The 16,450-nt window shown below is 50.7% G+C and overlaps 3 protein-coding genes across 3 annotated transcripts; all 3 read right to left on the bottom strand.

Annotated features, from left to right (window-relative positions):
• Positions 1-1,567: 1,567 nt before the first annotated feature.
• On the bottom strand, positions 1,568-5,145 carry LOC311151111 (feather beta keratin-like; the record flags this gene model as incomplete). The annotated part of the gene is made up of 2 exons (XM_084201304.1): positions 1,568-1,642; positions 4,882-5,145. The coding sequence occupies 2 exons, from the start codon at positions 5,143-5,145 to the stop codon at positions 1,568-1,570; spliced, it is 339 nt and encodes a 112-aa protein (XP_084057430.1).
• Positions 5,146-7,881: 2,736 nt separating this feature from the next.
• On the bottom strand, positions 7,882-8,196 carry LOC311166900 (feather beta keratin-like; the record flags this gene model as incomplete). The annotated part of the gene is made up of 1 exon (XM_084227127.1): positions 7,882-8,196. The coding sequence occupies one exon, from the start codon at positions 8,194-8,196 to the stop codon at positions 7,882-7,884; it is 315 nt and encodes a 104-aa protein (XP_084083253.1).
• A 2,971-nt stretch (positions 8,197-11,167) lies between these two features.
• On the bottom strand, positions 11,168-14,764 carry LOC311162297 (feather beta keratin-like; the record flags this gene model as incomplete). Its single annotated transcript, XM_084220578.1, has 2 exons — positions 11,168-11,238; positions 14,497-14,764. The coding sequence occupies 2 exons, from the start codon at positions 14,762-14,764 to the stop codon at positions 11,168-11,170; spliced, it is 339 nt and encodes a 112-aa protein (XP_084076704.1).
• Positions 14,765-16,450: the final 1,686 nt, after the last annotated feature.

Below are 16,450 nucleotides of genomic sequence, written 5' to 3'. Positions count from 1 at the left end.
GTGTGAGTATTTGAGATCAGAGGCTGGTTTTGATGACACATGTCAAAGGGGACTGAAGATGTGACCAAGATTTGGAGAGCTGGGATGTTGTCAGTGAGGTCAGCCTATAGAACGCATGGTTTTGGGTTTGTGGGTGTGTTGTGAAGAGGGGCCCCAAAGTATCCCAGGTCAGTCAGGCTGGTCTGGGCTTTGCATCTGTGCCAGGTGTGAGCACCTGGACTATTGCATTCTGTGTCAGCAGTGGGAGAGGTGCCCATTCATTGAGCTAGCAGATATTGGTGATTCTGAGGCTCCACTTAGCTGTTCCACCAATCAGAAGGACGTCGAGACTAAGGGTTAAAGGAATCTCCCAAAGTTCATTTAAGGGAAATGAGGAGTTGTGCATCTGGACAGGAATTGCATTTGGTCCAGGATAATGTTTTGGGCTCAGAGTCTGAGTAGTGACTTTTCTGAGCAGGACCCTGTAGTGCTGGTGGAGAACAGAGAGACCTGAAGGTTGTAGTGGGGAATTACTTCAGTGGCGTGTCACCCGTGTCCAAGACAGATTTCAGAATTTTTTCAACATGAAATCCTGAGTGGTAGCCCTTTGTTTCTTTAGAGCACTGGTGAGATCCTGTGAGGAGTGATGTGTACAGTTCTGGCCTCCAGAGGTCAAGAAGCACAAGTGGATAGTGGACAAACAGCAGCTGAGGGCCACCAGATAGTGCAAGGACTGGAGACTCCTTGCCAGAGGAGAGACTGAGAGAGGTGGGATTCTCAGGAGACAAGGATTGGCAGGGATGTGTCACCAGTGTGTGGGAGCCCAGCTGTTCTCAGCACTGCACACGTGAAGGGACAGGGGGCAAGTGCATGAGTGAAAATAGATGGAATTCCATGGGTAATGCAAGCAAGATTTTTTGAGTGTGTTTGGATGGTCCCAGAGTGTAGGAGACACTGGGGTCCCTCTTCTTGGATGTCCAAAACTGAACTGGCCATAGTCCTGGAAATCCTGCTCCTGGTAGGACCTGCTAGAGGAAGGGGGATGGAAGCATTTTCACTCTGGAGTTCCTGCTCAAGTGGAAGCTCTTGTTCCTCTGTTTATGGGGAGGACTCAAGAGTTTTGCTGGGAAGGGAATTTTTCAAATGAATGCTGGTGAAGAGTCACTTTGGCAGAGCAGAGCCAAAGAGACCACTGTTGTGTCCAAACCTTTGGAAGACGAGGCGATGGCTTGTGTCATGTTCTGGAAGGTTCTCCCCTATCCCGCGATTCCCATGTCAGCATTGGTTGGTCCTGGGGGGGCATATTTGCTAAGAAATGTTCTTTGCTCCCTTTCCATCCAACAGAATGGTTGAGTGCTGGCATTGCACAAGGTGAGGATGTGAGATCTTTGGAATTCAAAAATAACAGGAAGCAAGTCAGGTTGTGATGCAAGAAAAATTTATTGAATTGAAAGAATGCTGAGAAGGAAGAAGCTAAAGGAATCAGGTGTGAGGTAGAAGTGGAGAGGCCATGAGCCAAGGTGCTTTGCTTTCAGGATCTGTTGCCAGAGCACAGAGCTGGTGGTGTCAGGGGTGGTGCTGAGGGCCCTTAGCAGATGTAGCCGCCCCTTCTGCCATAGCAGCCCAGGCCTCCCAGGCCGTAGCCAAGGCCAAAGCCAAATCCAAATCCACCAGAGATGGGCTGTCCCTGGGCATTGAGCTCAGTGCCCAGAGCAGCGGAGGAGGTGGATCCGACGGCGGTGTTCTGGGGGAAGGAGGTCATGATGGGTCCTGGCAGGGTGACCAGCACAGGGGAAGGGTCGATGATGACGCGGGAATCCTGGCATTGCAGGGCACAGGGTTCGTTGCAGCTGTTGGCCAGCGGGGTGGGTCCGCAGGGACTGCAGCGGTTGTAGCAGGCCATGGGTGTGGTGTGGAAAGTGCCTGGAAGAGAGAGGGGGGTGAGGCAGGGTAGAGAGGTTTAAGAGGGCTGGAGTGTAAGTAGGACAGTGAGGGAATGTGGAGGGTGTTGTGGGGCTGTGTAGAGGTTGGAGGGCTACAGAGGCTGGCGCTGAGAGTGCTGGAAGAGAGGGGCCGGGGAGGCAGGAGCAGGAGGGTCAGGGTTTTGACACTCACCTGGTTGTCGGCAGGAGCAGAAGGAGAAGGCGTGAGGAGAAGTGTGTGAGGGAGAGAGGCTCTGGGCCGGCTTTTATGCTGGTTCTGGAGGGGCGGGACAGCCTTGTTCCCTGGCCTGTGGGCATTTTGAAGGCCAGAGTTCCTGGCTGGCTCAGAGTGATGAGTGCTGAGCTGGGGAGTGTTTTCCATCCTGCAACTCTGCAGTGTCATGTCCTACTTTTGAGTCCATGGCCCTCTGACCTTGTCAGCAGCCTTAAATGTATGTATTAGAGACCAAAAGATGTTGATGATGATGTCTTTTGTGGATGGCTGTGGGTGTGACTAGAGCTTTGGGCAGTTGGGTGTCCAAATTAATGTCACCCCCTTGCCCTGGTGTACGTTGGTTTTTGGGTGTCTTGTGGAGAGAGTCCTCATTCCCCCACAGACACGTCAGGCTCATCTGGGCTTTGCAGTTATTCTGAAGGTGAATAGTTGTCCCTTTCCATCCTGTTCCCATTACCAACATTATAAACCTCTCTCTAAGCAAGGCTTTTCCTACAGGGGAAGGAGAACAATCCCTGTGATGCCTCCCCTCCTGTCCAATGTCTTGTGTTGGTTCATCTATAGCGCTCGTCTCCACTGGGCCCAGCAAGGTCCCACTGTGGGGTCCCATTGCGGGGCTCTGTGGGAAACCCAGAAAGGGAAACTGGTGAAGGCTAAGTAAAAGAAGACATGAGGAGTATTTGGAGGAACTATGTACATTTATGTTTCAAAACCAATGGTTGACCTTATTCCTCTCTAGAGGTACTTGACTGGAAATTGTGACATCGGTTTTGTGTGCTGCAGATTTGCGATTCTTGATGTGGGGAATGTTTTCCTTCCCACAGTCCTTCTGTGTCATGTCCTGCTCTTGAGGCCGTTTCCCTCTGAACTTGGTTTTAGCTTTCTTGTGAGAGTTGGTATTTGGGAGGATTTGCTTGCAATATGTGTGTCAGAAAAACTAAAATATACAACAAAAGCTTTAGGAATTATATGGGTGTTATGTGTGAGGTCATTTTATGGCACTTTTGTGCTTTAGTTTGTGGGTGTGTTGTGAAGAGGATTCCTATTCCATCACAGTCTTGTCAGGCTGGTCTGGCCTTTGAAACTCTGCTGTGCATGAGGGGCTGCCCCTTCCATTGTGGTCATTCCTCCTTTAAAGTGTGTGTATTTGAGACCAGAGGCTGGTGTTGATGGCACGTGTCAAAGGGGACTGAAGATGTGACCAAGATTTGGAGAGCCGGGATGTTGTCAGTGAGGTCAGCCTGTAGAACACCTGGTTTTGGCTTTGTGGGTGTGTTGTGAAGAGGTGCCCCAAAGTATCCCAGGTCAGTCAGGCTGGTCTGGGCTTTGCATCTGTGCTCATACCTGGACTATTGCATTCTGTGTCAGCAGTGGGAGAGTTGCCCGTTCAGTCAGCTGGCAGATGATGGAGTGTCTGAGGCCACACTAGGCTGTTCCTCCAGTCAGAACGACTTCGAGACTAGGGGTTAAAGGAAACTCCCAAACTTCTTTTAAGGGAAATGAGGAGTTGTGCATCTGGACAGGAATTGCATTTGGCCCTGGGTAATGTTGTGGGCTCAGAGTCTGCAAAGTGACTTTTCTGAGCAGGACCCTGTAGTGCTGGTGGAGAACAGAGAGACCCAAAGGTTGCAGTGGGGAATTACTTCAGTGACGTGTCACCCATGTCCAAGACAGATTTCAGAAATTTTTCAACATGAAATCCTGAGTGGTAGCCCTTTGTTTCTTTAGTGCACTGGACAGATCCTGTGAGGAGTGCTGTGGGCATTTTTGGCCTCAACAGGATTAGTAGCACAAGTGGATAGTGGACAAACACCAGTTGAGGGCCACCAGATAGTGCAAGGACTGGAGAGTCTTTGCCAGAGGAGAGACTGAGAGAGGTGGGATTCTTAGGAGACAAGGATTGGCAGGGATGTGTCACCAGTGTGTGGGAGCCCAGCTGTCCTCAACACTGCACACATGAAGGGAAAGGGGGCACGTGCATGAGTGGAAATAGATGGAATTCCATAGGCAAAGGAAGCAAGAATTTTTCAGTGTGTGTGTGGATGGTCCCAGAGTGTAAAAGACAACGGGGTCCTTCTTCTTGGAGGTCCAAAACTGAACTGGCCATAGTCCTGGAAATCCTGCTCCTGCTCAGCCTGCATGAGCAAGAGGGATGGAAGCATTTGCACTGTGAAGTTCCTGCCCAAGTGGATGCTCTTGTTCTTCTTTTCACTGGGAGGATTCAAGAGTGTTGCTGGGAAGACAATTTTCAAGTGTATTCTGGCTTATAAAGACTTTGGCAGAGCAGCGCTCAGGAGAGAATTGTTGTGTCAAAGCCTTTGGAAATTTAGGTGATGGCCTTGTGTCATGTCCTGGAAGGCATCCCTCTTTTCCCCTGCTTCCCATGTCAGTGTTGGTTGTTCCTGGTGAGGCCATATTTGCTAAGAAATTTTCATTGCTCCTTTCCATCCAGCAAAATGGTTGAATGCTGGCAATGCACAGGGTGAGGATGTGAGACCATTTGAATTCAAAAATAACAGGAAGCAACTCAGGTTGTGATGCAGGAAAAAATTTATTGAATCAAAATAAAGATGAGATGGAAGAAGCTGAAGGCATCAGGTGTGAGGTAGAAGTGGAGAGGCCATGAGCCAAGGTGCTTTGCTTGCAGGAGGTGTTGCCAGAGCCCAGAGCTGGTGGTGTCAGGGGTGGTGCTGAGGGTCTTTAGCAGATGTAGCCGCCCCTCCTGCCATAGCAGCCCAGGCCTCCCAGGCCGTAGCCAAGGCCAAAGCCAAATCCACCAGAGATGGGCTGTCCCTGGGCATTGAGCTCAGTGCCCAGAGCAGCGGAGGAGGTGGATCCGACGGCGGTGTTCTGGGGGAAGGAGGTCATGATGGGTCCTGGCAGGGTGACCAGCACAGGGGAAGGGTTGATGATGACGCGGGAATCCTGGCATTGCAGGGCACAGGGCTCGTTGCAGCTGTTGGCCAGCGGGGTGGGTCCGCAGGGACTGCAGATGTTGTTGCAGGCCATGGGTGTGGTGTGGAGGGTTCCTGGAAGAGAAGGGATGTTGTTATACAGGGGTGTGGGGGTTTGAGGGGCAGTGATGCAGGTGATTAAGGGAGTGTAGAGGGTGTTGTGGGTCTGTGTGGAGGTGTGAGGGCTGCTGAAGCTGGGGCTGAGTGTGCTGGAATAGAGACCAGGCAGGGTTGCAGGAGCAAGAGTGTCAGGGGATTGAGTCTCACCTAGTTTTGAGCAGGAGGAGAAGGCTTGAGGAGGAGTGTGTGAGGGAGAGAGGCTCTGGGCTGGCTTTTATGCTGGTTCTGGAGGGGCGGGACATCCTTGTCCCATGGCCCTGGGGCATTTTGCTGGCCAGAGTTCCTGGTTGTCTCAGAGTGGTGACTGCTGAGGTGGGGATTGTTTTTCATCCCTCAGCCTTGCAGTGTCATGTCCTACTTTGGTTCCGTGTTCATCTGACTTTGGCAGCAGCTTTTAAATGCAAGTATTAGAGACCAAAGGATGTTGATGATGATGTTTTTTGTGGAGCGCTGGATACGTGATGAGAGCTTTGGTCAGTGGGGTGTCACCTGTGAAGTCAGTCCCTGGCCCAGATTGGCTGTGGTTTGTGTGTCTTGTAGAGAGGGTCCTCATTCCCCCACAGCCACGTCAGGCTCATCTGGGCTTTGCAGCTCTTCTGAGGATGACGGGTGTCCCCTTACATCACGTTCGTTCTCTCCCTCCCTGGCGGACTGCGAATATTTTAAATCTGTTTCTATGCCAAGCTTTTCCTGCTGGAGATGTGTGAACAATCCCTGTGATGCCTCCCTTGCTGTCCCATGTCTTGTGTTGGTTCATCCATAGCGCTCAACTCAACTGGGCCCAGCAAGGTTCCACTGTGGGTTCCCATTGCTGGGCTCTGAGTGACACATAGGAGGGAAGACTGATGAAGGATAAGAAGATGATGTGTGAGGAAGGGTTGAAAGACCTGAGTACATTTAATTTTCATTACAAAAGAGGGTTGACTTTGTTATTCTTTTATAGTTCCTGAATGAAAATCATAACATCAGTGTTTTTTGGCCTAGCCTGGCGAGTCATGAGCTGGGGACTGTTTTCCTTCCTGCAACGCTACAATTGCATGTCCTGCTCTTGTGGCCTTGTCCACCTGACCTTGACAGCAGCTTTAAAGTGAGAGTTGGTATTTGGGAGGATTTGTTTTGAAGGTGTGTGTCAGAGAAATCAAAATAAATCACAAATGCCTAGGAAAATTGGGTTGTCATCAATGCGATCAACCCATGGGCAGGTGTGATTTGGTTTGTGGCTGCATTTGTGACAGGGACCCCATTCCTTTACAGCCCTGTCAGCCTGTTCGGGGCTTTGTGGCTGTGACAGACTTTAGGACCTCTCCCTTTCAATGCATTTACTCCCTCCAATCTTTCTCCGGGATTTCCAGGGAGCCTGTTCCTGCAGACAAGGATCGGGAAATTTTTCCCCTACAAACTATTTCCTAGTCCAGGTCTTATAAGGTGATGAGGAGCAGTTAGAGTTGATTTTGGGGGGCAAAATCATGTCTTAGTGACCTCTGGGTTACCAACTGAATGAAAAAAATTACCCTGTTGGTGATGAGGGAGCCATTGCTGTTAATTAACTCCACCTCTTAGGAATGTCTTTGGCACTGTCTGCTCCTACTTCATCCTCCCCGACTATGCAAGGATGTACCAGTGGTGTAATGGGTCAGTGATGTGGCTTGCTCTATTTATATGATATTGAAACAACATGACCTGGAGCCTTGTCATCCAGTTCTCAAGCTGGAGTGAAACTTCAATTGAAGTAACTCAAGAGTCATATCCATGAGGCCAAAATTTTTCAACATCCTCAAAAATGATGTGAGTCAGTGTGAGCAGTTCTGGGGTCCCTAGGAGAGGAAGCCCACAGACTTAGTGAAACAAGGCCATTGTTCAGTTCAGGACTACCTAGATATTTAAAGGGCTGGAGGATTTTTCATAAGAGACTGAGAGAGCTGGGACTTCCAGGAGACAAGGCTGGATGAGGGGTTGTTACAAGTCAGCAAGGGCACAAGTGAAAACAGATGGAATTCCTTGGAAGAGGAGATAAGCCTTTTTTATTGTGAGGGTGGTCCCAGAGTGGAAGAGGTGCAGGAGTCTCTGTGTCCCAGGAGATGACAAGGTGAGCTGTCTGTGGTTCTGGAAATCCTTCTCTGGGTGCCATTACTTAAGCAGAGGGCATGGAAGCGCTTGCAGCGCTTCTTGAGTTTCTCTGAGAGTGGATGTTATTGTGTGTGTGATTTGTGATTGTTTGTGTGGTTTGAGAGTTCTGATGGGAGGAGATCTTGTGAAGGCTATGCTGGCATGGAGAGACTTAACCAGCGCATTGTTGTGTCAAAGCCTCAGGTCTGGTAGGTGTTGTGATTTTGTCGTGTTCTTGAAGGTCAGCATTCAACCCTGCTTTCTGTTCCATTCTTGGTTATTAAAGGTAGGGTTTTACTTGTTTAGGAAGGTGGTATGTCCTTTGCCATCCACCCCATGGGTGAGGCTGTGAGAGGCTGCGACTTCAAAAAGAAGAGGAGACCTGTGAGACTTTGATGCAGGAAAGCTTTATTGCTGCAGAGGAATTAGAAGCCAAGGGAGAGAACTTGAAGGGATCCAGGGTGAGGTGAAAGTAGAGAGACCATCAGCCAAGACTGTCTGCTTGCAGGAGCTGTTTCCAGAGCCCAGAGCTGGTGGTGTGAGAGGTGGTGGATGCTGAGCGCCCTTAGCAGATGTAGCCGCCCCTTCTGCCATAGCAGCCCAGGCCTCCCAGGCCGTAGCCAAGGCCACCAAAGCCACCAAATCCACCAGAGATGGGCTGTCCCTGGGCATTGAGCTCAGTGCCCAGAGCAGCAGAGGAGGTGGATCCGACGGCGGTGTTCTGTGGGAAGGAGGTCATGATGGGTCCTGGCAGGGTGATCAGCACAGGGGAAGGGTTGATGATGACGTGGGAATCCTGGCATTGCAGGGCACAGGGCTCGTTGCAGCTGTTGGCCAGCGGGGTGGGTCCGCAGGGACTGCAGAGGCTGTTGCAGGCCATGGGTGTGGTGTGGAGGGTGCCTGGAAGAGAGAGGGGGGTGAGGAAGGGTAGAGAGGTTTAAGAGGGGAGTGTCAGCAGGAGGGTGAGGGAATGTGGAGGGTGTTTTGGGGCTGTGTAGAGGTTTGAGGGCTACAGAGGCTGGGGCTGAGAGTGCTGGAAGAGAGCGGCCAGGGATGCAGGAACAGCAGGGTCAGGGTTTTGACACTCACCTGGTTGACAGCAGTAGCAGAAGGAGAAGGCGTGAGGAGAAGTGTGTGAGGGAGAGAGGCTCTGGGCTGGCTTTTATGCTGGTTCTGGAGGGGCGGGACAGACTTGTCCCTTGGCCTTGGGGCATTTTGCAGGTCATAGTTCCTGGCTGGCTCAGAGTGGTGAGTGCTGAGGTGGGGAGTGTTTTTCATCCTGCAACTCTGCAGTGTCATATCCTACTTTTGAGTCCTTGTCCACGTGACCTTGTCGGCAGTCTTAAATGTATGTATTAGAGACCAAAGTATGCTGCTGATGATGTTTTTTGTGGAGGGCAGTAGATGTGACTAGAGCTTTGGACGGCGGGGTGTCAAAAGTGATGTCACTCCCTGGCCCTGGTGTGCTACGATTTGTGTGTGTCTTGTGGAGAGATTCCTCATTCCCCCACAGCCACATCAGGCTCATCTGGGCTTTGCAGTTCTTCTGAGGGTGATAGATGTGCCCTTCCATCCCCTTCCCATTACCAACATTATAAACCTCTCTCTAAGCCAGGCTTTTCCTACAGGGGAAGGGAGAACAATCCCTGTGATGCGTCCCCTGCTGTCCAATGTCTTGTGTTGGTTCATCCATAGAGCTTGTCTCCACTGGGTCCAGGAAGGTCCCACTGTGGGGTCCCATTGCTGGGCTCTGACTGAAACCCAGAAAGGAAAACTGGTGAAGGCTAAGTAAAAGAAGACGTGAGGAGTAGTTGGAGGAAATGTGGACATTTATGTTTCAAAAACCAATGGTTGACCTTATTCCTCTCTAGAGGTACTTGAATGGAAATTGTGACATTGGTTTTGTGTGCTGCAGATTTGCGATTCGTGATGTGGGGAATGTTTTCCTTCCCACAGTCCTTCAGTGCCATGTCCTGCCCTTGAGGCTGTTTCCCTCTGAACTTGGTTTTAGCTTTTAAATGAGAGTTGGTATTTGGGAGGATTTGCTTTGAATTTGTGTGTCAGAAAAACTAAAATATACATGAAAAGCTTTAGGAATTATATGGGTGTTATCTGTGAGGTCATTTTATGGCACTTTTGTGCTTTAGTTTGTGGGTGTGTTCTCAAGAGGAGTCCTGTTCCACCTCAGTCTTGTCAGGCTGGTCTGGCCTTTGAAACTCTGCTGTGCATGAGGAGCTGCCCCATCCTTTGTGGTCATTCCTCCTTTAAAGTGTGTGTATTTGAGACCAGAGGTTGGTGTTGATGACACGTGTCAAAGGGGACTGAAGATGTGACCAAGATTTGGAGAGCCGGGATGTCGTCAGTGAGGTCAGCCTGTAGAATGCATGGTTTTGGGTTTATGGGTGTGTTGTGAAGAGGGGTCCTAAAGTATTCCAGGTCAGTCAGGCTGGTCTGGGCTTTGCATCTGTGCTCATACCTGGACTATTGCATTCTGTGTCAGCAGTGGGAGAGTTGCCCATTCAGTCAGCTGGCAGATGATGGAGTGTCTGAGGCCCCATTTAGCTGTTCCACCAGTCAGAAGGACTTCAAGACTAAGGGTTAAAGGAATTTCCCAAAGTTCATGTAAGGGAAATGAGGAGTTGTGCATCTGGACAGGAACTGCATTTGGCCCTGGATAATGTTTTGGGCTAAGAGTCTGCAAAGTGTCTTTTCTGAGCAGGACCCTGTAGTGCTGGTGGAGAACAGAGAGACCCGAAGGTTGCAGTGGGGAATGACGTCAATCCGCATCACCCGTGTCCAAGACAGATTTCAGAAACTTTTCACCATGAAATCCTGAGTGGTAGCCCTTTGTTTCTTTAGAGCACTGCTGAGATCCTGTGAGAAATGATGTGGACAGTTCTGGCCTTGCAGACGTAAAGAAGCACAAGTGGGTATTAGACGGAGACCAGTTGAGGGCCACCAGGTAGTGCAAGGGTTGGTGAAGCTTTTCCAGAGGAGAGGCTGAGAGAAGTGGGATTCTCAGGAGACAAGGCTGGGCAGGGATGTGTCACCAGTGTGTGGGAGCCCAGCTGTCCTCAACACTGCACACATGAAGGTAAAGAAGGCATGTGCAGAGGGCAAAAGGCATGTGCAGAGGGCAAAGAAAGGATGAATTCCATGGAGAAAGAAAGGAAGAATTTTTCAGTGTGTGGGTGGTCAAAGAGTGTAAGAGGCAATGGGGTGCCTCTTCTTGAAGGTCCAAAACTGAACTGGCCATAATCCTGGAAATCCTGCTCCTGCTGGGCCTGCTTGAGCAGAGGGAAAGGAAGCATTTTTACTCTGGAGTTCCTGCCTAGGTGCATCATGTAATTCCTTTGTGAACAGGGAGGACTCAAGAGTGCTGCTGGGAAGAGAATTTTTCCAGTGTCTGCTGGTGTAAAGTGACTTTGTCAGAACGGTGCCCAGGAGAGAATTGTTGTGTCAAAGCTTTTGGTAAATGAGGTGATGGCCTTGTGTCATGTCCTGGATGGTGCCATCCCCTCTCTCCTGATTCCCATGTCAGTGTTGGTTGTTCCTGGGGAGGCCATATTTGCTAAGAAATGTTCATTGCTCCCTTTCCATGCCACAAAATGGTTGAGTGCTGGCATTGTACAGGGTGAGGCTGTGAGATCTTTGGAATTCAAAAATAACAGAAAGTAACTCAGGTTGTGATGCAAGAAAAATTTATTGAATCAAATTAAGGATGAGAAGGAAGAAGCTGAAGGCATCAGGAGTGAGGTGGAAGTAGAGAGGCCATGAGCCAAGGTGCTTTGCTTGCTGATGTTCGTGCCAGAGCCCAGAGCTGGTGGTGTCAGGGGTGGTGCTGAGAGCCCTTAGCAGATGTAGCCGCCCCTTCTGCCATAGCAGCCCAGGCCTCCCAGGCCGTAGCCAAAGCCACCAAAGCCACCAAATCCACCAGAGATGGGCTGTCCCTGGGCATTGAGCTCAGTGCCCAGAGCAGCGGAGGAGGTGGATCCGACGGCGGTGCTCTGGGGGAAGGAGGTCATGATGGGTCCTGGCAGGGTGACCAGCACAGGGGAAGGGTTGATGATGACGCGGGAATCCTGGCATTGCAGGGCACAGGGCTCGTTGCAGCTGTTGGCCAGCGGGGTGGGTCCGCAGGGACTGCAGCGGTTGTAGCAGGCCATGGGTGTGGTGTGGAGGGTCCTGAAAGAGAGAGGGGTGAGGCAGGGAAGGGGTGTTGGGTGCAAGGGGCGGAATGCAAGAGGGTGAGGGAGTGTGGAGGGTGTTGTGGGTCTGTGGGGAGGTGTGAGGGCTGCTGAAGCTGGGCCTGAGGGTGCTGGATGAGAGGGGCCAGGGATGCAGGAACAGCAGGGTCAGGGTTTAGACACTCACCTGGTTGACAGCAGGAGCAGAAGGAGAAGGCTTGAGGAGAAGTGTGTGAGTGAGAGAGGCTCTTGACAGGCTTTTATGCTGGTCCTGGAGGGGCGGGACAGCCTTGTCCCATGGCCCTTGGGCATTTTGCAGGCCGGAGTTCCTGGCTGGCTCAGAGTGGTGAGTGCTGAGGTGGGGAGTGTTTTCCATCCTGCAACTCTGCAGTGTCATGTCCTTCTTTTGAGTCCATGTCCATGTGACCTTGTCGGCAGTCTTAAATGTATGTATTAGAGACCAAAGCATGCTGCTGCTGATGATGTTTTGTGTGGAGGGCTGTGGACGTGACCAGAGCTTTGGATGGCGGGGTGTCAAAAGTGAAGTCACTCCCTGGCCCTGGTGTGCTGTCATTTCTGTGTGTCTTGTGGAGAGATTCCTCATTCCCCCACAGCCACATCAGGCTCATCTGGGCTTTGCAGCTCTGATGAGGGTGATAGTTGTCCCTTTCCATCCCGTTCCCATTACCAACATTATAAACCTCTCTCTAACCTAGGCTTTTCCTACAGGGGAAGGAGAACATTCCCTGTGATGCCTCCCCTGCTGTCCAATGTCTTGTGTTGGTTCATCCATAGTGCTCATCTCCACTGGGCCCAGCAAGGTCCCACTGTGGGGTCCCATTGCTGGGCACTGTGTGAAACCCAGAAAGGGAAACTGGTGAAGGCTAAGTAAAAGAAGACATGACGAGTAGTTGAAGGTACTGTGGACATTTATTTTTCAAAACCAAATGGTTGACCTTGTTTCTCTCTAGAGGTACTTGAATGGAAATTGTGACATTGGTTTTGTGCTGCAGATTTGTGATTCTTGGTGTGGGGAATGTTTTCCTTCCCACAGTCCTTCAGCACCATGTCCTGCTCTTGAGGCTGTTTCCCTCTGAACTTAGTTTTAGCTTTTACATGAGAGTTGGTATTTGGGAGGATTTGCTTTGAATTTGTGTGTCAGAAAATCTAAAATATGCAACAAAAGCTTTAGGAATTATATGGGTGTTCTGTGTGAGGTTATTTTACGGCACTTTTGTGCTTTATTTTGTGGGTGTGTTGTGAAGACGAGTCCCATTCCACCTCAGTCTTGTCAGGCTGGTCTGGCCTTTGAAACTCTGCTGTGCATGAGGGGCTGCCCCTTCCATCATGGTCATTCCTCCTTTAAAGTGTGAGTATTTGAGACCAGAGGCTGGTGTTGATGACACGTGTCAAAGGGGACTGAAGATGTGACCAAGATTTGGAGAGCCGGGATGTCGTCAGTGAGGTCAGCCTGTAGAACGCATGGTTTTGGGTTTGTGGGTGTGTTGTGAAGAGGGGCCCCAAAGTATCCCAGGTCAGTCAGGCTGGTCTGGGCTTTGCATCTGTGCCAGATGTGAGCACCTGGACTATTGCATTCTGTGTCAGCAGTGGGAGAGTTGCCCATTCAGCTAGCTGGCAGAGAACGGAGTGTCTGAGGCCCCACTTAGCTGTTCCACCAGTCAGAAGGACTTCGAGACTAAGGGTTAAAGGAATCTCCCAAAGTTCATGTAAGGGAAATGAGGAGTTGTGCATCTGGACAGGAATTGCATTTGGCCCTGGATAATGTTGTGGGCTCAGAGTCTGAAAAGTGACTTTTCTGAGCAGGACCCTGTGGTGCTGGTGGAGAACAGAGAGACCCGAAGATTGCGGTGGGGAATTAGGTCAATCCGCATCACCCGTGTCCAAGACAGATTTCAGAAACTTTTCACCATGAAATCCTGAGTGGTAGCCCTTTGTTTCTTTAGAGCACCGGACAGATCCTATGAGGAATGATGTGGGCAGATCTGGCCTCGCAGTGGTAAAGAAGCACAAGTGGGTATTAGACGGAGACCAGTTGAGGGCCACCAGGTAGTGCAAGGGTTGGTGAAGCTTTTCCAGAGGAGAGACGGAGAGCGGTGGGATTCTCAGGAGACAAGGCTGGGCAGGGATGTGTCACCAGTGTGTGGGAGCCCAGCTGTTCTCAGCACTGCACACGTGAAGGTAAAGAAGGCATATGCACAGGGCAAAAGAGATGGGCAAAGAAAGGGTGAATTCCATGGAGAAAGAAAGGAAGAATTTTTCAGCGTGTGGGTGGTCAAAGAGTGTAAGAGGCAATGGGGTGCCTTCTTCTTGAAGGTCCAAAAGTGAATTTGCCATAATCCTGGAAATCCTGCTCCTGCTGGGCCTGCTTGAGCAGAGGGGCAGGAAGGATTTTTACTCTGGAGTTCCTGCCCAGTTGCATAATGTAATTCCTCTGTTAAAAGGGAGGACTCAAGAGTGCTGCTGGGAAGAGAATTTTTCCATTGTATGCTGGTGTAAAGTGACTTTGTCAGAATGCTGCCCAGGAGAGAATTGTTGTGTCAAAACTTTTGGTAAATGAGGTGATGGCCTTGTGTCATGTCCTGGATGGTGCCATCCCCTCTGCCCTGATTCCCACGTCGGTGTTCATTGTTCCTGGGGGGAACATATTTGCGAAGAAATGTTCATTGCTCCCTTTTCCATGCCACAAAATGGTTGAGGGCTGGCATTGTACAGGGTGAGGCTGAGAGGTCTTTGCATTTCAAAAAATACCAGGAAGCAACTCAGATAGTGATGCAAGAAAAATTTATTGAATCAAAATAAGGATGAGAAGGAAGAAGCTGGAGGAATCTGGTGTGAAGTGGAAGTAGAGAGGCCATCAGGCAAGATTGTCTGCTTGCAGGAGCTGTTGCCAGAGCCCAGAGCTGGTGGTGTCAGGAGTGGTGCTGAGGGCCCTTAGCAGATGTAGCCGCCCCTTCTGCCATAGCAGCCCAGACCTCCCAGGCCGTAGCCAAGGCCAAAGCCAAATCCACCAGAGATGGGCTGTCCCTGGGCATTGAGCTCAGTGCCCAGAGCAGCGGAGGAGGTGGATCCGACGGCGGTGTTCTGGGGGAAGGAGGTCATGATGGGTCCGGGCAGGGTGACCAGCACAGGGGAAGGGTCGATGATGACGCGGGAATCCTGGCATTGCAGGGCACAGGGCTCGTTGCAGCTGTTGGCCAGCGGGGTGGGTCCGCAGGGACTGCAGCGGTTGTAGCAGGCCATGGGTGTGGTGTAGAGGGTCCCTGGAAGAGACAGAGGGGTGAGGCAGGGTAGCGAGGTGCAAGAGGAGTGAAGTGTCAGGAGGGTGAGGGAATGTGGAGGGTGTTTTGGGGCTGTGTAGAGGTTTGAGGGCTACAGAGGCTGGCACTGAGAGTGCTGGATGAGAGGGGCCGGGGATGCAGGAGCAGCAGGGTCAGGGTTTTGACACTCACCTAGTTGTCGGCAGGAGCAGAAGCAGAAGGCTTGAGGAGAAGTGTGTGAGGGAGAGAGGCTCTGGACCAGCTTTTATGCTGGTTCTGGAGGGGCGAGACAGCCTTGTGCCATGGCCTTAGGGCATTTTGCAGGCCAGAGTTCCTGGCTGTCTCAGCATGGTGAGTTCTGAGGTGGGGATTGTTTTCCATCTCACAACTCTGCAGTGTCATGTCCTACTTTTGAGACCATGTCCATCTGACTTTGTCGGCAGTCTTAAATGTAAGTATTAGAGACCAAAGTATGGTGATGATGATGTTTTTGTGGATGGCTGTGGACGTGACCAGAGCTTTGGACGGCGGGATCTCAAAAGTGATGTCACTCCCTCGCCCTGGTGTGCTGTCATTTCTGTGTGTCTTGTGGAGGGATTCCTCATTCCTCCACAGACACGTCAGGCTCATCTGGGCTTTGCAGTTCTTCTGGGGGTGATAGTTGTCCCCTTCCATCCCGTTCCCATTACCAACATTATAAAGCTCTCTCTAAGTCAGGCTTTTCCTACAGGGAAAGGGAGAACAATCCCTGTGATGCCTCCCCTGCTGTCCAATGTCTTGTGTTGGTTCATCCATAGTGCTAATCTCCACTGGGCCTAGCAAGGTCCCACTGTGGGGTCCCATTGCGAGGCTCTGTGTGAAACCCAGAAAGGGAAACTGGTGAAGGCGAAGTAAAGGAAGACGTGAGGTGTAGTTGAAGGAACTGTGGACATTTTTGTTTCAAAACCAAATGGTTGACCTTATTCCTCTCTAGAGGTACTTGAATGGAAATTGTGACATTGGTTTTGTGTGCTGCAGATTTGCGATTCGTGATGTGGGGACTGTTTTCCTTCCCAGAGTCCTTCAGTGTCGTGTCCTGCTCTTGAAACTGTTTCCCTCTGAACTTGGTTTTAGCTTTTACGTGAGAGTTGGTATTTGGGAGGATTTGCTTGGAATTTGTGTGTCAGAAAAACTAAAATATACATCAAAAGCTTTAGGAATTATATGGGTGTCATGTGTGACGTCATTTTATGGCACTTTTGTGCTTTAGTTTGTGCGTGGGCTGTGAAGAGGAGTCCCATTCTACTGCAATCTTGTCAGGCTGGTCTGGCCTTTGAAACTCTGATGTGCATGAGGAGCTGTCCCATCCATTGTGGTCATTCCTCCTTTAAAGTGTGAGTATTTGAAACGAAGGGCTGGTGTTGCTGGTGTGGGTCAAAGGGGACTGAAGATGTGACCAAGATTTGGAGATCCGGGATGTCGTCAGTGAGGTCAGCCTGTAGAACGCCTGGTTTTGGGTTTGTGGGTGTGTTGTGAAGAGGGGCCCCAAAGTATCCCAGGTCAGTCAGGCTGGTCTGGGCTTTGCATCTGTGCCAGGTGTGAGCACCTGGACTATTGCATTCTGTGTCAGCAGTGGGAGAATTGCCCCTTCAGCAAGCTGGCAGAGAATGGAGTGTCTGAGGCCCCACTT

This window comes from Fringilla coelebs (assembly GCF_963513975.1).
Source record: "Fringilla coelebs genome assembly, chromosome: 1".
NCBI lineage: Eukaryota > Metazoa > Chordata > Aves > Passeriformes > Fringillidae > Fringilla > Fringilla coelebs.
Note: the sequence above shows the minus strand (reverse complement) of the source record. Positions and strands in the feature narration are given on the sequence as shown.